The sequence below is a fragment of the Pogona vitticeps genome, chromosome 4 (genome assembly GCF_051106095.1).
Source record: "Pogona vitticeps strain Pit_001003342236 chromosome 4, PviZW2.1, whole genome shotgun sequence".
In the NCBI taxonomy this organism is placed as follows: domain Eukaryota; kingdom Metazoa; phylum Chordata; class Lepidosauria; order Squamata; family Agamidae; genus Pogona; species Pogona vitticeps.
In genome coordinates, this window is record NC_135786.1 from 155,146,848 (window position 1) to 155,169,837 (window position 22,990).

A 22,990-nucleotide genomic window follows, 5' to 3' on the forward strand; every position below is an offset into this window, starting at 1 on the left:
GTCTTGAAGAAGTCAATGGTCTTATCACTTGAAAGGCAGTTAACTGCAAAAGACAGAGGGACAAATAGCAAGATCACCCTAGCCTTCTAAAAATGCATCGCTGCAGTGATAATTTAGAATTCTCTAGATATATTGCTGCCAACTTGATGCCTTGTAATGAACTTTGTTCAAATGAGTAAGTGATAATTTACTAAAAGAACTAAAACAGATAGCATAATATAATAGCATCTTCCTTTTAGTTTCTGATGCCACCTTGTTAACAAAAGATAGCCTAGCCATTGTCCCTTACATTGCACCATTTTCTTCATTGCACAATATCAGTAAGTCATTCTTCTGTTTTTCTGTACAGGGCAGCCCAATCACCTTGATATTGATATATTGAAGTAGATTAACGCATCTACTGCCAAATGCACATAAATTGTATAGCTTTTAATGTGTCATAGCCCTTTGTGAATCCACTTAACTGTTCTAAATACAGTTCTAAAAACATGCCTTTTGAAGTTGTTCAATGATCAATATTTTTCAGATAACTTCCAAACTTCTTTGAAAACATCTAAGATGCCGGAACACTTCAAGGAGGACAGTTCTGAAGCTTCAAGTCAAGAGGAAGGTAAACATGTATTCCAAGATGAAATCTCAAGCTTGTTGATAAAAAAATTATTTCTGGTCTGTCAGAGTAATAGCATTTTTTGGTTTATGGTTATGTTAGGGTGAAAACTATTAGGAACTGAAGTACTGAACCAATATATTTCTATGGTGACTCATCAAAAATTTGAGGCAGATTTGGGGATAATATACTGTGTGGCTTATATGTCAAGGAGCTCATTTTATCCTGTCCAAGTGGTTGAGCAGTCATGTGAATCAGAAACATATATTTGCAGAATTCTGTGTAATTTATAAAATTTATAAGATTTTCAGTCCTACCAGAATGCTGAAATCAAGCTTTATGCAAGTATTCACCTACATACAAGTTGGGTTAAAATGTGTAGAAGAGGTCTGTGAACTATATAAAGGAAACATTTTTGTGTCTATCACTCAGTCATTTACACACAAACATACACACGCTCGCTTAGCTTTTACAGGTCATATTGAATGTGGGAATATCTAAAAGTTCTTCTGTAAACATGCAGTTGGAAATCCTGTGATCCAGAAGCAGCTAGTCATGAAGGGCTTACATATGTCAGCCTCATTTGTGTGCAGGTGAATGCATGCTTTGGCTAGTATTCAGTCTGGAGGAGAATTTCTGATTCAGTTCAGCTAATTTAATAGTTCTTTTTTCCATTCAGAAATGATGCAGCACACATTGATTCATAAGAAACACAATGGGAAATGTCCTGTGGCCAAGTAAGTGTGATGTGTGTGATGTTTTTCTCATTTAAACAAACACGTGTGATACTTGATTTTGGAGGGACAGAAAAGACTGCCTTCTCAACTTGTTAATCTAAGAAATAAATTCCAAGGATGTCTGAAAGAGACATGGCTGAAGAGTTCTAGTTTACCTTGCAACTGTTGTAATTTTAAAATGTCAGATAAATAGAAAAGTAGCGTATGTGAACTTCTGTCATTTGCAACTGTGAATGCAAATATTAGGGGAACTTGGGCTAGCTTGTGAATCTGTCTTTAGTTTCACACAGGTTCTGCTACAATACATGCCACCTCCATAAATTAATTTAGAATTTTGAAACAGGACCATATGAGAAAAGAATCTGAGCAGCCTTTGAACTAGGCTAACACACTTTATGGAAAGCTAGAGTGGCTAGATGCATGACATTCCACCCAGTTTGTAAGCACACCTGAAATATGCCTGCCCACATAGCCACTGTTCCGTTTTTTAAAAAATTATAATTTACAGGACTGTTCCAGACATTGTGATACCTCTGTAGTATCTCTTATTAGTTTTGCTGCCATTCTCTTTAAACGGGAAAATAGTAGTGTTACTGAAGTACGTTTACTCTCATGTTTTTGCTGATTTATTCCAGCTTTTAAAAACAAACAAGTGTCTGAGGTTCTATGCTGCATGTTTGCAAAATAGTAAACATTTTTCTAAAGTGCAGAGAGCTGTAATAGTAGTGTTGAAGGATGAGATTAGATGGATGGCAAAATCAGTTGCTATTTCTTCCATGTGAGCAGATGAATGATATTTGCCACTGTGTACTAGGAATCTACAAAGATGTTCTAGCTCATATGTAGGCTCTACACATAAGCAGGAATGTCTCCTCTGCGGATTTGTCACTTTCCATATAGTAGACCACTGGTTCTTAACCTTGGGTTACTCAAGAGTTTTGGACTGCAACTCCCAGAAGCCTTCACCACCAGCTGTCCTGACTGGGGTTTCTGGGAGTTACAGTTCAAAAGCATCCAAGTAACAAAGGTTAAGAACCACTGTAGTAGACAGTAACAATAGAGAGAGGGGCTAGTGGCACCCTTCCAAATGTGATTAGTTTATTTGTAGGGAATTACTGATTTGAGCTTACAAAATGTGCTGTTTTCCTAATCACTTGGGATAGTAGATGCTTATTTTATGTAACACCCCCCCCCCCATTTTACATGCTTAAGGCAGGTGCCTCATTTACCTTGCCCAGGTACTGGTTTGAAAAAGTTACATGTTTATTTCCCTAGGTGGGCTATAAGATATATCCTCCTTCAGAACCCAGCTAAGGACTGAAGGAGGCATCTTCAATCACAATATATTATGTATCTTTTGTAACAGCTCTATTAATACAAAATCATCATCCATGGATGGCTTTGATGTAACCCATTCTGAATATAATGGTGTGGCAGACTGGAGAAGAAAAGGCTGTGCTCTTCAGCAGCATCCAGAACATTGTGCATTACTTGATCAGGTACTTTAATATTTTTCATATTGGTAGACACATATTACTGAATGGCAGCAAATATTATATTAAGAGTAATAGTACAGTGGTGCCCCGCATAGCGATGTTAATCTGTTCCAGGAAAAACGTCGCTATCCAGAAACATCGCTAAACAGAACGGAAAACCCCATAGGAACGCATTAAACTCCGTTTAATATGTTCCTATGGGGACAAAACACACCGTTATGTGAAGATTCTCCATACGGCTGCCATTTTCACCACTTCGGTAAGCGAGGGCAGGGTGCGAAAACGCTGCGGGTGGCCATTTTCTTCTTCCGGCGGCCATTTTGGAACCGCCGATCAGCTGTTTCCCAAACATCGCAGTGCAAAGATCGGTAAGCGAAACGCTTACCGATCATCACAATGCAATGTTTTACCTATTAAAATATCGCAATGTGATCGTAAAAACGATCGCAAAAAACACGTCGCTATGCGGATTCATCGTTAAACGGTGCACTCGTTAAGCGAGGCTCCACTGTATTTGAAATATTTGTAATTTTTAATTAATATTTGCACAATGAAAAAATGGTGCTGGTGGTTTCCCTAGAAGGAATGAGTGATGTACTTCATACACCTGAGTGGCAGAAGCTTGGCTGACATTTCACAAGAGAAAATGGAGTTTAGCAATGGCCAGAAAGGGTGTAATGCTAAAAGGGAAAACATGTCTCAAAGAGTTTTGCAGATCTTACATTTTTTGTAAAAGGAGATGGAACAGATCACAAGTAACATAGCAGTCTTTCTGCTGTTTTTGACTTTGCAGAACAGTGCTGTTCCTTTCTTGAACGTAGAAAAAAAACGTGATGCTTAAGCTAAAACCTGTGTAATGTCCTTGGATTTAGATACTGCCTCTCTTCATATAAACTTCAGTTTGTGTGACTGTCATCTGGGCAACATCTTGGAGAGCAGATATTGGCCAGTGGTTACCAGTTGGCTACTGGTTATGTAAAGCAATAAAACATTGGTGTGTTATTCCCATTTTCTGTGATGTAGGTCTACGGGTATTTCTTAAGCAATAGAAAAGCTATATATGTAAATTTAGATAGGACCTGCAAGAGGCAAATTTAGTTTTCAACACAGGCTTTCTTGTGAGATTGCAGGCCCACATTACACACAAAGTAAGTGTATTTGGGATGTGATAAGGCACCCCTGGACTTGTCAATTTTGGTGGTGCTCATACACTGGTGCAGCTGATCAGAATTAGTACTTCCATGAAGTATCTGATGTCTGCTAGTAGTGGGACTGTCAAATTACAGGCAGCTTCTGCATAGTTTTGGGTGAACTACTCACCACAAGTTCATTAGGGAAATACATAAAACATTTCAAAACTCAGCTCTTAAAAATGACATCCAACCTTGCTACACAAAAGCAGCAGGTTAGAGTTCAAGAGTTGCTGATGTGGGAGGGATCTTTAGCTGGTTTAATGAAAGAATTCTTCATTTTATATTCTATTCAGCATCACTACTTCCAATAGAACATGACAGTATCTTTTGTAACTTGTGCAGTGTGGGTTACTAACTGTGCAAATGTAGAAAAAGCATAATCATTTCTGTGCAAATTTAGAAAGAGCATAACTGTTTGTCTCACATTCAGTAAACTCCTTTGAGTGGTTGCTTGGAGTCTCATTTTGAATTTGTGACTAATTGTTAAACATTTAGAAAGTAACTTGATATTAGTCTTAGTTCTTTCCACTACAGTTATATGGAATTCAAGATTCCATTTTTGGCAGAAGGATTCTAATCTGGTATTACCGTATGTCATCTAGAATACAGGAGAGAAGAGGAATTTGCCTGCAGTGAGCAAGAAGAAAGGAAAACTGCAGCCAGAAAAGTAGGTGTTAATTTAACTTTTTCAAAACTGGGTATTTCTTAAATGTTCACTAAAAAGAATATAATTTATCTGTTTCTATTAACAATAACTGTTTTTTACAGAATTAAAACAAGTATTATATTATTTTTAGCCAGTAACTGTTGTTAAGATGAATATATGTAGAATGTTGAAAGCTGCGAATACAAAAATGCTATATATATATATACTGTATTTGGATTTTGTAAATAGATGTCAGTAATGGCTTTTAATAGTCTTTAGTGCACAATAGAATAACACCATGAGGTTAACAAAGTGTTGGGTCAAATTCTATCTCTTCTATTTATTTATTTAAAGTATTTTTACCCTGGCTTTTGCCTTAAAAAGGACTGAAGGCGGCTTACATGATTGAAAGAAAATATTTAAAGCTATAAATAATGAGTATATAACAGTGGTTTATATAATTAAAAAACAGTATTTCAAGTTAAGAACAAAGACAGCTTGCATCATTAAAATACAGTATTAAAGCTAAAAGCAATAAGTATACAAATATTAAAAAGGAACAAATGGCTAAAACTCTGAGAAATCGTAAGTAGAAGTAGTACTAAAGATCCAGTCAAAGCAGTAATGCATAACAATCTATCTAAAAATCACACTCAGGTAGTCAGTTACTGAGGGAATGCTGTGTGTACAGATTTTGAAATGGCACTGTTTTGCTTTAGCAAAACCTAGATGATTTTAAATCCTCCTCCTCCAGTAGCAAGAGTTTCAGTTTTAAGTGGCCCAAATTCTTGTATTTCGTGATGCCTGCTGAAGGCAAATGGCGTAGCTAAATGCTTTCCTTTTGCTCTTAAGTCACTGCTTGGATTTTTGTTAGAGGCCCATCTGATGCATTAGTGTACTATATGCCTGAAAATCCAAGTGAGGATTTGTTAATTACTAGTGCAAGTTATATCATTTGCCTTCCACTGATGTAGCTATGTAACAGGCGTTTGGCTGGTAAATTTGTAACACAGAGATCTTTAACTTAATATTATGGCTCAGTGGTGCTCAGATATGATCTTATGATACATAATAACAGCATCTATTCCGTAATCCTCAGTGTAATTACAACAGACTCCTTCATGGATTGCTGCCTTGTCGTGGCGAAGGGGCTTGAGTAACTCAGAGAAGCTATGGGCTATGCCATGCAGGGACACCCAAGACGGACAGGACATAGTGGAGAGTTCCGACTAAACGCAATCCACCTGGAGTAGGAAATGGCAAGCCACTCCAGTATCTTTGCCAAGAACGCCCCATGATCAGAAACAAAAGGCTAAAAGATATGACGCTGGAAGATGGGCCCCTCAGGTCGGAAGGCGTCCAACATGCTACTGAGGAAGAGCGGAGGACAAGTACAAGTAGCTCCAGAGCTAATGAAGTGGTTGGGCCAAAGCCGAAAGGACGCTCAGCTGTGGACGTGTCTGGAAGTGAAAGGAAAATCCAATGCTGTAAAGAAAAATACTGCAGAGGAACCTGGAATGTAAGATCTATGAACCTTGGGAAGCTGGAGGTGGTCAAACAGGAGATGGCAAGAATAAACATCGACATCCTGGGCATCAGTGAACTAAAATGGACAGGAATGGGCGAATTCAGCTCAGATGATTATCATATCTACTACTGTGGGCAAGAATCCCGTAGAAGAAATGGAGTAGCCCTCATAGTCAACAAAAGTGGGAAAAGCTGTAATGGGATATAATCTCAAAAATGATAGAATGATGTCAATACGAATCCAAGGCAGACCATTCAACATCACAATAATCCAAGTTTATGCACCAACCAGCATTGCTGAGGAGACTGAAATTGAACAATTCTATGAAGATTTACAACACCTTCTAGAACTGACACCAAAGAAAGATGTTCTTCTCATTCTAGGGGACTGGAATGCTAAAGTAGGGAGCCAAGAGATAAAAGGAACAACAGGGAAGTTTGGCCTTGGAGTTCAGAACGAAGCAGGACAAAGGCTAATAGAGTTTTGTCAAGAGAATAAGCTGGTCATCACAAACACTCTTTTCCAACAACACAAGAGGCGACTCTACACATGGAAATCACCAGATGGGCAATATCGAAATCAGATTGATTATATTCTCTGCAGCCAAAGATGGAGAAGCTCTATACAGTCAGCAAAAACAAGACCTGGAGCTGACTGCGGTTCTGATCATCAGCTTCTCATAGCAAAATTCAAGCTTAGACTGAAGAGAGTAGGAAAAACCACTGGGCCACTCAGGTATAATCTAAACCAAATCCCCTATGAATACGCAGTGGAAGTAAAGAACAGATTTAAGGAACTAGATTTGGTGGACAGAGTGCCTGAAGAACTTTGGATAGAGGCTCGTAACATTGTCCAGGAGGCAGCAACAAAAACCATCCCAAAGAAAAGGAAATGCAAGAAAGCAAAGTGGCTGTCCAACGAGGCCTTAGAAATAGCAGAGAGGAGAAGGGAAGCAAAATGCAAGGGAGATAGGGAAAGTTACAGAAAATTGAATGCAGACTTCCAGAGAATAGCAAGGAGAGACAAGAGGGCCTTCTTAAATGAACAATGCAAAGAAATAGAGGAAGATAACAGAAAAGGAAAGACCAGAGATCTGTTCAGGAAAATTGGAGATATTAGAGGAACATTTTGCGCAAAGATGAACATGATAAAAGACAAAAATGGGAGGGACCTAACAGAAGCAGAAGATGTCAAGAAGAGGTGGCAAGAATACACAGAGGAATTATATCAGAAAGATTTGGATATCCCGGACAACCCAGACAGTGTAGTTGCTGACCTTGAGCCAGACATCCTGAAGAGCGAAGTCAAGTGGGCCTTAGAAAGCCTGGCTAACAACAAGGCCAGTGGAGGTGATGGCATTCCAGTTGAACTATTTAAAATCTTGAAAGATGATGCTGTTAAGGTGCTACATTCAATATGCCAGCAAGTTTGGAAAACTCAACAGTGGCCAGAGGATTGGAAAAGATCAGTCTACATCCCAATCCCAAAGAAAGGCAGTGCCAAAGAATGCTCCAACTACCGTACAATTGCACTCATTTCGCACGCTAGCAAGGTTATGCTCAAAATCCTGCAAGGTAGGCTTCAGCAGTATGTGGACCGAGAACTCCCAGAAGTACAAGCTGGATTCCGAAGAGGCAGAGGAACTCGAGACCAAATTGCTAACTTGCGCTGGATTATGGAGAAAGCCAGAGAGTTCCAGAAAAATATCTACTTCTGCTTCATTGACTATGCAAAAGCCTTTGACTGTGTGGACCACAGCAAACTATGGCAAGTTCTTAAAGAAATGGGAGTGCCTGACCACTTTATCTGTCTCCTGAGAAACCTATATGTGGGACAGGAAGCAACAGTTAGAACTGGTCATGGAACAACTGAGTGGTTCAAAATTGGGAAAGGAGTACGGCAAGGCTGTATATTGTCCCCCAGCTTATTTAACTTATATGCAGAATACATCATGCGGAAGGCTGGACTGGAAGAAACCCAAGCCGGAATTAAGATTGCCGGAAGAAATATCAACAACCTCCGATATGCAGATGATACCACTCTGATGGCAGAAAGTGAGGAGGAATTAAAGAACCTTGTAATGAGAGTGAAAGAGGAGAGTGCAAAAAACGGTCTGAAACTCAACATCAAAAAAACTAAGATCATGGCCACTGGTCCCATCACCTCCTGGGAAATAGAAGGGGAAGATATGGAGGCAGTGTCAAATTTTATCTTCCTGGGCTCCATGATCACTGCAGATGGAGACAGCAGCCCTGAAATTAAAAGACGCCTTCTTCTTGGGAGGAAAGCGATGACAAATCTTGACAGCATCTTGAAAAGCAGAGACATCACCTTGCCGACAAAAGTCCGAATAGTCAAAGCTATGGTTTTTCCTGTCGTGATGTATGGAAGTGAGAGCTGGACCATAAAGAAAGCAGACCGCCGAAGAATTGATGCCTTTGAATTGTGGTGCTGGAGGAGGCTCTTGAGAATCCCCTGGACTGCAAGGAGAACAAACCTATCAATACTAAAGGAAATCAACCCTGAGTGCTCACTGGAAGGACAGATCCTGAAGCTGAGGCTCCAGTACTTTGGCCATCTCATGAGAAGAAAAGAGTCCTTGGAAAAAACCTTGATGTGAGGAAGGTGTGATGGCAAGAGGAGAAGGGGACGACCAAGGATGAGATGGCTGGACAGTGTCTGCGAAGCAACCAACATGAACCTGACACAACTCCGGGAGGCAGTAGAAGACAGGAGGGCCTGGCGTGCTCTGGTCCATGGGGTCACGAAGAGTCGGACACGACTAAACGACTAAACACACACAATTACAACAGACACCCTAGATATGTTAAAATAGTAGCTCTACAACTTTTTCTTCTACCCTGTTTCCCTGAAAATAAGACCTAACCTGAAAATAAGCCCTAGTATGATTTTTCAGGATGCTCATAATATAAACCCTACCCCAAAAATAAACCTTAGTTAAGTGAAATCCTGCCCTCCACCATTGTACAGCATTGTGCAGCAATCGGAAGATGACACGACTATAAAATAAAACATCCCCTGAAAATAAGCCCTAATGTGTTTTTTGGAGCAAAAATTAATATGAAACCCTGGTCTTACTTTCGGAGAAACATGGTAGTCAGCACAAAATGACTTCCTGAACTGTTTTGACTTTGCCTAGACCTCATGTGTGTCATAGAAGAATTTATTCCCTTTTCCTTCTGATAAATGTTTGTCTCTCCCATATAGAGATAAAGTAAAGAGAACTGACACCAGGTTAACCACCAGAGCTAACTGTGTAAGAGTAGCTGATGCTCACCATCTCCACCCAGGAACAGCAAAAGGTAGGAAGCCTGCCTAGGAAACAGTTCAAATGTAATATAGTTTCTGTCAAGAATTCTGTTTTGATTTTTGCAGTAAGCAGTATATTAATCAAATATGTAGTGTATTGTCTTGTGGGGGAAAGTAGCAGAACCTCATGTTAGTGTTGCACCTGGAGATGTCGCATGAGTGTAGTTTCCATTTGCAAAGAGCGTTTTGTTAGATTCTCCTAAAATAAAAATTCTAAAAGTAATCTTCATGGTTTTTCTGCCGTCTGTGGTTTAGGACATAAAAATTATTATCATCAAGATTCTCATACAAGAGAAAAACTGGGGGTAGGGGGTAGGAGCAAACCAGTTTAACAAATTCTTCAGAACAAAGACATTTTAGAAATTCCCATTGTTTGTTACACAATTTACCATTACAATAATTTACCAATTATTCCTTCACTCATTTTATAGTGAGTAGGTGCAACTTAGTATCTGCTGCATCAAAATTAGTCCAGCCTCAGGAGTAAAGTATCTTCATTAACATCCAAATCTCTAGAATTTGAAACCACATACCATCATCCTTTTTTTTTAACAGAAAGTCCAGTAAGGGCTTCCAAATTGTTCTAAAGTTGGTTAATGATCTGTCCTTAGTTAAAGCTGAAAACTTTGTCATTTGCATCATTTCTAACACCTTAAGTAGGCAATCTAGTTTGGGACACCTCTCTAAATAGGGGACTTCTGCTCATAATCTTTGCTTTGTTAGAGATCTTATATTATCTTTGCAGACCATAAGGGGCAAAGCAAGTAATATCCCACCCTGTTTTCTGACCCTTATGGCAACGGTTCACAGAACATTCTGTGAGGGATTTGCCTTTTGTGTACTCTTCTGCTGTTCGCCTTTTAATTAATCAAGCAGGCTCTTCTTTTTCTTTCAATTCTAGCTAAAAGTACAATAGCTTTTCATCTAGTTTTTGCCCATGGCACAATTGGGGCGATTTCTCTGAGTGTTGGCACAGAGAGAATGCTCATTTTATATGAACATGTCTAATGACTGGTGATTTTCTGGCAACACAAGGAACAGCCTAGTGTAGGGGTCAGCAATCATGGTTCTCCAAAGATGATTAGGCTGCATATCCCAATATCTCTTTTCATTGTCTTTGTAGCCCAAGGCTGCTGTGAATTGTAGTCCAGAAACACCTATACTGGCCATGGTTGACCAGTACAGCATTACCTGAGACAAGCTAAACAAACCTCTCATAGCCATTCTTGCATTTAGGCATTTTTCTGAGGGTGGGGTGAGGCACTGGTGGCTACGAATACTGGCAGTGAGCCCTGCCTTCCCCTTGTTTACCTCATAAGTCTTCAATACCAGCCACCTGCTTTCAACAGATCAGTACTTCAAAGAAATCTAGATTACCAGCCAAGTGTTGTGAAGACTGGGGTCTAAAGTGTAAAATATAAATCAGGAGCTTGAGATTGAGAGATTACACCGAGTCAACTGCATTAATCGCCCCTTCTTCCTCTGGTCTGAGGAAGAAGTGAAATTTGAGTAGTGAAATTATTTTGAAGGCAGTTGTGTCAAATTGAACTGTGTTCAGTGAGCTGGCTGTCATCGTAGGTAGAAGGTAAAAGATGCAGTAAAAAACATGTTGGCATGCATATTAATAGAGATTCTTTAACAGTAACCTTGCTGCCATGAAATCTCTTCTAGATTCAAATTTAGACATCACAGTTGGACATGACACTTGTGGAGAAACCTCTTCAGAGAGTTACAGTTCTCCTTCTAGTCCACGGCATGATGGAAGGGAAAGCTTTGAAAGTGAAGAAGAAAAAGACAGAGGTTGTATTTGCATATTTTAAAATAATACATAGCATCCCTTCAGTGTGCATTTGTATTAGTGTGTCCAGGTCATAGACAGGAGTAATATCTTTAGTAACTTTCCTGATAGCATACAGTAAATTCTAACTTAAGTTTCTTAATCTGGTTTCTTTGGATGCTGTTTCCCTCTCCATTAAGTTATATATAATTAAACAATTATTTAGTTGAAAAACAATTGGAAAAGCTACAGTAATCTTTGGAACGGTGTGGGACGTTTTGTCAAATGTAGCCTATAACTGAAGTTGTGAAATTCCCAAATGATAGACCTTTTGTTGCCTTTTTAATCATGTTCAGAGTGGCTTTAAATGGCTTTTCTAAGCCCATACATTCTGTATACCTGCATCTTTTTCATCTGCCTCATATACCAGCAAATTTTTGCTTTTCATCAGTGTTTTTACTACCTGTTACTTTATCTTATAAACTAAACTTGATTTGTAATATGTATCAGATGTAGGCTTTTTAGCTCGGTTTATATAAATGCTGCTTCACATTATCTTTAATTTTTGAAATTTAATATAATTATATACAGTGACTGAAATCCTCTTGTGCTACTATGCAAAAGGCGTAAATGTTTCAATGTTTAATGTTGTCTTGCTTTCCACAGACACAGACAGCAATTCAGAAGATTCTGGGAACCAAACTGTGCTGCGGTTTACTGGCTATGGTGCTACAGACCTTAATAAGTCCTCAGCACAGATTTCAGTGAGATCAGACAATCAAAATATAGTAGACGATCCTCTGAGTTCACAGTTTCAACCCATTTCTTTTATGCCTCCCCTGCACTGTGTGGTGCTCAATGATGGACAGAAACCTGAAACAGTAGTCCCGCCTCCCATTTCTGCTGATGGAAAAACTCTGGGAATGATGGTTGCCAATTCAGCTCCTGTTGCAATGGGCTCAACCGCTGAATCTGAGAAGCATGTTGAACTTTTGTCTTCCCCTTTGCCAACCACCTTTCTCCCATCTACAGTCCAGCACTTAACAGTACAGAGAACGAAAATATCTTCACCTCAGACATCACCTGAAAGCTGTTCAGTTACTGGGCCACAACCACAACAAACAGGAAACATAAGCATTGGATCGCCAAACACTGCCTTTATCCCAGTTCATAACCCAGGTAACTTTCCTGGATCCACAGTTCCCACTACAGATCCAGTCTCAAAATCTGCATCCCATGTGATGGGCTTAAATCAGATGGTGCCTCCTCATGTTGAGGGAAACACAGGAGTGATCCCTCAGTCTCCCAGTCTAAAAGTAGTTCCTGCAGCTGGTCTTCCACCAGTTCCTTTTACTGTACCAATAACTCCTCATGCTACCAGCGTGTTGCCCAATCAAAATACAACTGTATTGAATACTGTGGCTTCACCACCACCACCTCCATCATCTGGTCTCTGTGTTAGTCAGGTCCAGCCTACTGTTCCTCCTGCAATACCTACCCACACGCCAGGTCCTGCACCTAGTCCAAGTCCTGCTTTAACACACAGCACTGCACAGAGCGATAGCACATCATACATAAGTGCTGTTGGAAATACTAATGCTAATGGGACTCTGCTGCCTCCACAGCAGTTAGGGTCTGGGCCTTGTGGGTCTTGTGGTCGCAGATGCAGTTGTGGGACCAATGGAAGTCTTCAGATTAACAGTTATTTTTACCATAACGCACTTCACGGACAAGTCTACAGAGTTCCGCCTTTCTTTACTCTGCCATCGCTTTGCAATGGTAGCTACCTCAACCAAGCACATCAAACCAATGGAACACAGATCCCTTTTTACTTGCCTCGGGCCCCATATGCAAATGGGCTGATGCATGACCCAGTAATGGGGAGCCAAACCAGCTATGGTATGCAGCAAATGACAGGATATGGAAGGTTCTATCCTGTGTATCCAGCTCAAAATGTAGTTGCCAATACTAATGGATCAGGTCCCAAGAAGAATGGGAATGTATCCTGTTATAATTGTGGTGTTAGTGGGCACTATGCACAGGATTGTAAGCAGTCATCTATGGAAGCCAGTCAACAAGGTAATCATAATTCCCCACACAGTTGCTTTTGAATTCATTTTGTTTCTGTTGTTGTCCATACCACCCCATTTTTGTGCTATTTGTGGATTGTATGACTGTGTGCCCGCATGACTGACTGTAAACTCTTTAGTGATTTATAGTACACCTGAAGACTTAACATTGTTGTAGCAGAACAAAGTAATGAAATTCAGAAATAAGTAGGCAGATGGGCACGATGCACTGAGACTGGGGAAAAGCAGACCAAAAACTCAGTGCAGTTCCTTAGGTTATTAGCCTTTGTGCTGCCAAAATGCAACTCTGTATCTCTTAGTGGCACATCTCAAAGTGGCACTTTGAAGATCTGGGTTTTTAAAATGAGAATTCACACGTACATTGTAAGTTATCTGCTAAAGTTTGAAAAATGAGCATGCCACCTCCTCCACCCATACATAGAAAAATTTATTTTCTTCCCCCTCTCCTTACAAATGTGACTGATCAGGGGCACTCTCAGATATATAGAAATATGCTCAAGTGTAAATCAACCATTTGAGTCAAGGGGTGCTATTGGTTGTATATCTTTATTTTAAGATTTATAACTGTGAAATGTGCCCTTTGGTTTTTCTGGTATATTATATCTGAAAACTTGAACGGAGAAGACACTTTGGTAGGCTGATGCTTTGAAATTATATGTTTTAAAGTAGTCTTGCTGAAATAATTTTAATTGCTCCCAGACTGTAAATCCAGTGTAGCGGGCTTGTTTGATTGTAATGTTAGAAGGACAAGTGTAGTCTCACCTGAGTTAAGGTGGTCCCCCCCTTCAGTCATGAGGACAGAAGTTGAAGGCTTTTGCTTCTGCTTCTAGATTAATCATGGCCTACTGTGCCAAATTAATCCAGATAGGCTGTGGTTAATCTTAACTAACCATAGTTTACAAAGCTGGGTTGTTTTCACTGTCCAAAATTAACAGTAAAACTTTTAGTCTTGAAAGACAATATGCTCAATCAGGTGGGAGATGTGTGGCCCTTCAAATGTTCCAGGACCATCTGTTGTAGCCAATACAGGCAATGATGACATTTACAGTCTATCAACATCTGGAGGGCCAGCTGTACTCCAGCTTTGAACTTAATTGTGGTTCATCCGAGACAAGCTGAAGCTTCTATTCCCTTGGTCATTGCTACACAAAAGAGAGAGAGCTGGGAAAGGGGTATGTTTGAGCTTTAGGGGGAGGTTAAGCTAATTTGCAGCTAAACCATGACTCAGCATAATACCTGACTACAGGCAATGTGTGCTTGTTTGTTCAGGAAAAACTGTTCTTGGAATAATAACATTCCTTTATTTACAAAGTGACTTCTAGGGAGATTACATAAGATGGGGAAGCTAGTTTGGATAGGAGAATAATATTTATGGAGTAGCATGTTCAGTTTGGGATTTTTATAGCTTTTTTCCTCATAATTTAAGCAGTGACTTAGTAAGCTCTTTTTCCTATTCTAGGCACTTACAGATTGAGATATGCACCTCCCCCACCCCCTTCTAATGATACGTTGGATTCTGCTGACTGAAACCAAGTAAACATTGCCTACATACCAAAATGAAGGTTGGGAAATCTGGGGAATTCTTTGGATTTGAGAGATTCCTTGTGTGTGCTTATGTTCTGTTGCATTTTTTTCATTGCTCATGAACACCTGTTTAAACACAAAAGAAGAAAGCTGTTTTCTCCTGGCCTGACTTGCATAAAGTATAAGGCTATCTCAGTCATTCAATCAAAAGAACATTTGGAAAATAGACTTTTGCACTGAAGACTTGAGACGTGCAATGTTTACTGCATTTTGTAAAGGTCATTTAATTTCTGACTACACTGGTTTGAACAGCCGTATGGTTGAAAGGAGAAACTGGGTCACACTCCCGAAAGTCACCTTTTCCTTCCCCGCTTTTTCCTATGCTGCTACTGTTCTTTCTCCCACCTTTGCTGGCTCTACATGTCTCCATAGGATTGGATGGATGTTCAGCTGTTTAAACAGACCCTGCCCATGACTCTAGTATAAATTCTTGTGCTTGTGAACTGATGGGGGCATTGCTTGCTTTTCTTGAGAGGCAGAAAATTCACAAAATATATACAGCTCTCACGTGCCTAAATGGAAAATAAATAGGATGGGAAAGGTTTAAAATGGTGTGAACGCTTGAGATTTTTGAAATAGAAATATGTTGAACAATTTTTTAAAATTCTGTTGCAGTTTTTTTAAGCCTGTTCAAATTGAGTAACTGCCTTAGTTTGTGTGATTGTATTTGTAATGGAAATTGGAAACAAGTACCTTTATTGAACATATTCTACTATGTCAGTACAAAAAAAAATGACTAGATTTTTAACATCTTCCCCTTTAAGCTATTACAGTGTTGTGTTTAGAATGTAAATTGTTTATTTCAATCTGGACAAAAACCTGTGTGTATTCAAAAAAATCTGTTGGTATTCGTATGCTAGAACCAGTCTACCAAATAGCAATGTCACTTTCTTATGACATTTACCACTGTGTGATCACGATATAATGTGAAAGACTCCAAGGAGTGTGAAGATTGATCATGTTAGTGTCATATCACTAAGTTTAACGCTGCTGTATTTTGTTTCTAGAAGCCAAGATGTACTAAATTGCTTCCAGGTAATATTTGATTTCTGAAGTGCACTGAGTTTATCTGGAAGAAAACCTTTGACTGTTGAAATCAACACTGAACTACCACCATTTGTGTACCCATAGGTATTGCAACTCATAGCAGAAATGTAGATTATACTTGCTTTTGTTTTTCTATTACAGCAGATGGAAGCCAGATAAAACATTTTCAATTAATTCTAATTGTTAAAAAAGAAACTTGAAGAAACTTGATTTACTACATTTCTTCATAGATAGCATTTATATTTATAGCACCAATATATTTTGGAAGTGAGGGGACAAAGGGATAGATGAGAGCTTTAATTTAAAAAGAAAATTACCATAGGAAATTATTTTGGTTAAAAATGTGCTGGATATGTTGGACCATAATAAAATGAAATAACTGCTTCTGAGTCTAGCAAGGGTGTCAGAGCACCAGTGGACCTGCATTCTCAATTATCTGCCAGTTTTCTTTATGGGACTTATTTTATGATTTAAGATACTGTACTGTAAATAGGAGGCATGTTGCCTTCTCTTTCTTTGTATGTTTACCATATACTTTGATATTTGAAATGTTATGTACTGGAAAGGTCACTTATATTTCTAGAACAGATTGGATTTTATGCAGCATTTTTCCTTGGATTAACAGCAATAAAAAGAGAAAAAGCATCTGTTCGAAAGTACTGTACTTAATTCCTGGCTGTCAGAATGAGGTGCCCTACTCATTTTCTGCAGTGAAAGATAATGAGAGTTGTGATCATTTTAGCATGCCCTGAAGATCACAGACTTGGATGGAAAATGGCTGAGTAGAGTAAAAATAACTTTCTAAGCAAACTTATATTTAGTTCAGATGGCCAAAAAAATAAGCTGCCCAGGGTTTAAATCCAGGATGAGCAACTGTGACCCCTCAGGTTGTGTTTAATTATGTCCAAACATCCTTCTCCTTTTAGGCTCATGAGAGTTGCTGACTAACAGTATCTCAAGAGCCATAAATGTCCAGCTTTGGTTTCACTGTGGAATGGCAGTGGTGACTCCATTTAAACCCCTGCCCCCCTTACAGGCTGCAGTTTGCTGTTTGGTAACTGCTGAGCCATGACTCCTCAACACCACTCCTAATGTATAAGGGGTGCTCTATATAGATAGCAAGACGTAGGCCTCCCAGGAAGCACTGGGACAGTTTCCTTTTTTTGTACAGGAAGTAGGCCCTGTTCAAGGTGAATGAAATCTAGATTACAGGAACTCACAAACTTCTGGCTTGAAAATTCTTGGAGAATTCTGGGAGTTGGAGCGCCAAAAAAAAACAAAAAACCAAATGGCATGCCCAAGGGGCTGCCATATGGCTGGTTGTGTGCATATGTGTTTGGAGCAAGATTTATTTGTCTTTGGGAGCCAAATGTGTAACTTTGGAGTCATACTCCAAATTATGAATAATCAAGTATTTTTATTGCCCAGTCTGTGTGGCTTTGCTTACGGTGTACTGTTTATTCTCAACTTGAATACTACTGTCTGCCTTGTTAGGCAAGTGGGTCAGCAGATGTTAATCAGGTTAACTAATGCTGCTGAACATGTTCTTGACCTCACTTTGGAGTAAACTGCTTGCTAAAGCTAGTCAGCAAACAGTATTTTGAGAAATAAATGTATACCTGTGAGTTCCGAAATATATAGCAGTACCTGCTTGTCATTATTCAGAGTGTGCGTGTATTGGGAACTACAGGATAGGATCTTAAATGAATTGGCCTTCTGGAATATTATCTTGGAATAAGGCATATGCTGTGGGAGGGAATGCATGATTTTTTTTAGACACAGTGGATTGCCAACAATCATTTAGTCATTTTATGAAACCATTTAAATTCTTCTTTTCATACTTTCTCAATCACAGCTTTCTGAATGTATTTTTTCTCTTCTATGCTTCAGTTTCTGGTTTGCATGCCACCACAAATGGCTACCTTGCCTCACTGCAACCTGTATCTCACCTATCTCTTTTTTAATTGCTCTTACTACTTAATATTATTTTTAAACTTGCTGTAGCCCAGTTAAGTAACTTTTTGTATTTTGTGTCAATCTCCATTTTTTTTGGTCCTCACAATCTCTTCTTTTAATTAGTGTTACATGGTTTTACTGATGGAAATGCCAGTAGTGCCATGTTATGCTACAAATTGAGAGCAAAATTCCCTGAAAAAACTGTGACTTGCCCATTCATTTCATTGAAGTGGAACTTTGTTTATACATATAATTTTTATTAATACAACATAAACCTACTACCACACAAAGAACTATAAAAAACAATAAAAACAATAAGATACAATTTCACAAGCGCCACCATCACCTTCAGGACTAGCATTAAACTTCATTCAATCCATTTTGAAGTGTAACTTGGGTGTCTAACATGTTGTAAGGTATATCCCTGCCCACTATTGCACTGGTCAATGCTTTTTGGGCTGTTCATATGTGTTGAATGAAATAGAGCCACTATTAGTATAAGATGCAATAAAGAAGATCCAGGGACAAAGATAACATAATTCCAAGCATAGGTTCTGTAGAAATAGGACACCAGTGTTTCTTACAGAAAATAAATAGGTGAAATGCTAGTGAAAATGCCAGCATTAGATTCTTTGTTCTGCAGATCATGTAAGTATAAAGTGTATAAATGAATGTAAGCAATTTAAGTTTGAATTACAGTACAACAATAATATTCTTTGGATCAAAGTCTGCACTTATTACACATTTGGAAATGAAGAACCTAATGAATTCAACCAACTATCTAGTTCTGAGTTTTGTACATAATGACTACAGCAGTAGCACACATACCCCCAATGCAATTGGCTCTGGGGGAAGTGTCAGGTGGAAATACACAAGTGCTGGGAAAGACCCATGTATGTTTCTAGTTCAGTAATCGGGGCTAGGGCAATCTCATTAAATGTGCTTTTGGCTGCACTCAGTGAACTAGAAGTTCATAGTATAAAGTTGTACCTACTGCTTTGGGGTACATGGTATGTATGGAAAAAGGGAGAGCTGTGGTGTAGAGGAATGAGCTCTTAGTGTACTTTCTCTAGTCAAGTATGGAAAGCGATAGTTCTTCAGTGTCTTCCTAGAATCATAGAATAATGAGGTTGGGAGGGACCTATAATGCCCTTAAGTCCAATACACTGATCAATGCAGGAATCCATATCAAAGTATATCTGACAGATGGTTGTCTGATTTTATCTTGGATGCCTGCAGCGCTGGAGCACTCAACACCTCCTGAAGTAATTGGTTCCATTGTACTCTCTTAACAGGATGTTTTTCCTCTTATTCAATTGAAATCTGGTTTCCTGTAACTTGACTCCATTGTTACATGTCCTGCAATCTGGAATGATCAAGAACGGATCCTGCCTGTTCCCTGTATGACAGTCTTCCAAGTACTGTATTTGGAAAGTGCTGTCATATCTCCACTTAGTCTTCTTTTTAAAAGGCTAAACATGCTCTGTTCTTTCACTCTTTTCTCATATAGCTTGGTTTCCAGTCCTCTGATCATTCTTGTTGCCCTCCTCTTAACTTGTTCCAGTTTGTTGGCAACCTTCTTAGTGCTAATAGAGGGGAATTAGTACTTCACAGGATTTTGAGACTATACTTGTGTTAATGCAGCCTAAAATAGCCTTTTCGGTTTGTTTGTTTTGCAGCCACATCACACTGTTTACTCATACTCAGCTGGTGATCTATAGCAATTCTAAAATCCATCTTACTCATAGTTCACTGAGCCAGGTATCTCCCATCTTGTAGCTGTTTGGTTTTTTCCCTTAGGTGTAGAAATTTGCACTTCCCCAGTTAAATTTTATTCTGTTGTTTCTAGCCCAGTGCTTCAGCCTATTTTGTTTCTGTCGTCCAGGATATTAGGCATTCCACCCAATTTTGTGTCATCCACAAATCTGATAAGTATTCGCTGTGCCCTCTCATCCCAGTCATTAGTAAAAATGTTGAAGAGCACCAAGCCCAAGACTGAGCCTTGTGGTAACCCACTTGCTACCTCCTCCCAGTTTGAGAAGGAGCCATAGATAAGCGCACTCTTGAGTATGATTCTGTAATCAACTGTATATCCGCTTGACACTTGTGCTGTCCAATCCACACCTAATTAGCTTGCTAATCAGCATATCATGGGCCACCTTGTCAAAAGCTTTGCTGAAGTCCAGCATTCCCACTCTATCAGGGAGTTACTGTTATTACAATACAGTTATCAGAAAGGTAAATACTTCTTACAGTTAGAGATGGGGAATACACTGGTGCCTCGCTTGACGACGATAATCCGTTCCAGCAAAATCACTGTAGAACGAAATTGTTGTCAAGCGAAAGTAAAAAACCTATTGAAATGCATTGAAAACTGGTTCAATGCGTTCCAATGGGCGAAATACCTCATCGTGCAGCGAAGATCCCTCCATAGGGCGGCCATTTTCCGGTGCCTGTTAAGCAAGGAATCCCTCCTAAATACAGCGGGGAGCCATTTTGCGATCCGCCAATCAGCTGTTTCAAAACGATCGTTAAGCGAAAAATTGGTTCCCAAAGCAGGGCACCGATCGTCATAAAGCAAATTTTCCCCATTTAAACATTGTTTTGTGATCGCAATAGCGATTGCAAAAACCTCATCGTAAAGCGGATTCGTCATGGAGCGGGGTAATCGCCAAGCGGGGTACCACTGTATTCGTATATGAATATGAATACCCCCACACAGCTGGACTTAATGGGGGTCCGGCCCCTGGGTCTGGATTGTCCACTCACGTGTCCGGTGGCAGCCTCAGTCAGCCTTCCAATCACTCCCAGAGCTCTGCTCTCTTTCCGCTCATCTAGCCAACTCCAGGCAGGGGGAGGGAGGATAAGTCTCCCTGCACGGCTGCCAAGCGGCAAGATGAGCGGAAAGAGCAGCGTTGCAGGACCGATTGGAAGGCTGACCGAGGCTGCCACCGGCACTGGATGTGTGAGTGGATGGTCCAGCCCCGGGACTGGACCCTCGTTAAGTCCAGCTGTGCAGGGGTATTGGATACGAATACCCCCATCTCTACTTATGATACTTCACACTAATTTAGTTGAAATCCATTTGTAACAAGAAACAGGAAACCTTTTCCAAGGTATAAAAGTTATATGACTGATAATACAATTATCTAAGATTTAAAACTAGACAATGCTAATATAATGCCAAGTTACAAATAAGGATTTTACACACACCAGTATTCAGCTCTGTCAAGTATATGAAGAAGACAGCAAGTGCACAATGTGCTCTCATCACTGTTGAATAATTACAGGAATCCTACACCTCAGGGAAGGAAGGAGGCACTGAAAGTGAGTACTGTCCTTCCCTGTTTACCCATCAAGAAAAATTAAGGAGCAACAAACCACTCTGTTCCCATCTATATATACGTCGTCTAGTCGTTTAGTCATGTCTGACTCTTCATGACCCCATGGACCAGACAATATATATACAGAGAATACTAATTGCTCAGTATTCTTGTAAATCTCACTGGTAAAACATGGCCTTATTTCCTCACACAATTTTGGTATAGAAGGGTAGGCAAGCTCAGGAATCTTGGGCTCTACATTTGTGTTCCCAACTCACATTGCACAGAACCTGAAAAATGTTATTTTTATTTGGGGGGGGGCCTTAGGAGACAGCCCAACCCCCACCCCAAGGTATGAAAACTGCTGCTCCTGGAATCATCCAGGATTTTAAAAATCCACACTTTTAGCTAAAATTATTCTATTTAAATTTTAAATGTTTTTCATAGAGTGGCTCTTGAGAACATTGGCATTGAAAAAATACTCTCAGGGCAGTACACTTTGCCCATGCTTGTGATACAGGACACTCAACAGAGCGCTTGCACCACTACTATTTCTCCTAGAACAATTCAGGAACAAAGTTCCTCTCCTTTTTGCAATACTCATGCCCCCTTATCTGCTCCAGACAGGTGGCAACCCTCTGGAGCAGATTTTGAGGGTACATGTGAGGCTGAATAATGGCTGTTAAAAGTGGAATCTTGGTTTCTGTTCCACTGATGGAAATACTTTCTTCAGCAAAAGAACTGGATGAGATTCCACCATCTTGCATTTTACCTTGTGCAGAATATACACTTGTCACCTTCAAGCTCAGCCTTCTCCCACGTGCTGTTTCTCTCCCCGAGAATAATGGACACTCTTCATTTAATTAATGAGAAATCCATCCTAGGGTTCCTTTTGAACTTAATCTCACTTCAGTTGCTCCCATGAAAACACACTTGAATGCTGTTTATTTTTATTCATTGCTTCACTTTGATGGCTGTATCTCCCAATATGTTTATTGTGTCGCACTGCCTTTCTAAAGGCCAAACAAGTCCTTTCATACCTGCAAAACTCTATTCAGAGAGATGCTTTTTGTGCTCTACAGAAACCTGTGTTGTTTGCTTGGATGTCTGCCCATGCACCAGAAATTGTTTCATGTTTACTGAAAATATTATTTTTACAGCTGACTGGGCCTTTGATAGATGAACACGTTAGAAGATCTGAGGGACAAAGAAATGGGAATATCAACATTTGTGTGATAATCAACGAAGGAGCGTCTTTTGAGTTGTGTTATGGATTGGAGTCAGGGCAGAAGGGGAGAGAGTTTTAACACAAATTTATAACAAAGTGCATCATACTAAAACATGTAATTAAAATATAAGGCACTAATCATTTTTGAAAAGCCATTAAATATTGGTATGTAAAGCCAGTTCTGATTGAAATCAGAGTTTGAGGTCAGTTTTTCTATTCAGAAGATACCAAGTTCAGTAAGGCTGGGAAAGTCTGTTTCTGTTCAAAACCCTGCAGAAATAGATCAGTATTGACTAAACCCCTTCAGATTGGTATCTTCCAGGTGTCCAGTGCTATAACTCTTAGGATTGATTTGATCTGATAGAACTAAAGTGAAAAAAATATCTAGAAGCCGTTATGTTGGGGAAGGCTGATGTAGAGGATATCAGTCTAGATGCCTTGCAACAGG

The 22,990-nt window shown here is 39.6% G+C and overlaps 1 protein-coding gene across 6 annotated transcripts in view; it reads left to right on the forward strand.

Annotated features, from left to right (window-relative positions):
* The window catches only part of ZCCHC2 (zinc finger CCHC-type containing 2), a 29,873-nt gene extending 13,193 nt beyond the window's left edge, over positions 1 to 16,680 (forward strand). For 2 of the 6 annotated variants that reach the window (XM_078393400.1, XM_072998534.2), the window contains 8 exons: positions 527 to 610; positions 1,287 to 1,344; positions 2,711 to 2,843; positions 4,636 to 4,700; positions 9,436 to 9,530; positions 11,209 to 11,337; positions 11,981 to 13,393; positions 14,864 to 16,680. In XM_078393400.1, coding sequence (XP_078249526.1) covers positions 527 to 610; positions 1,287 to 1,344; positions 2,711 to 2,843; positions 4,636 to 4,700; positions 9,436 to 9,530; positions 11,209 to 11,337; positions 11,981 to 13,393; positions 14,864 to 14,931 — 2,045 coding nt within the window. In that variant the 3' untranslated portion in view covers positions 14,932 to 16,680. Of the gene's footprint in view, positions 1 to 526; positions 611 to 1,286; positions 1,345 to 2,710; positions 2,844 to 4,635; positions 4,701 to 9,435; positions 9,531 to 11,208; positions 11,338 to 11,980 lie in introns of all 6 variants that reach the window. The other 4 variants (XM_078393396.1, XM_078393399.1, XM_078393395.1 and 1 more) reach the window with 3 other exon arrangements.
* The last annotated feature ends 6,310 nt before the right edge of the window (positions 16,681 to 22,990 follow it).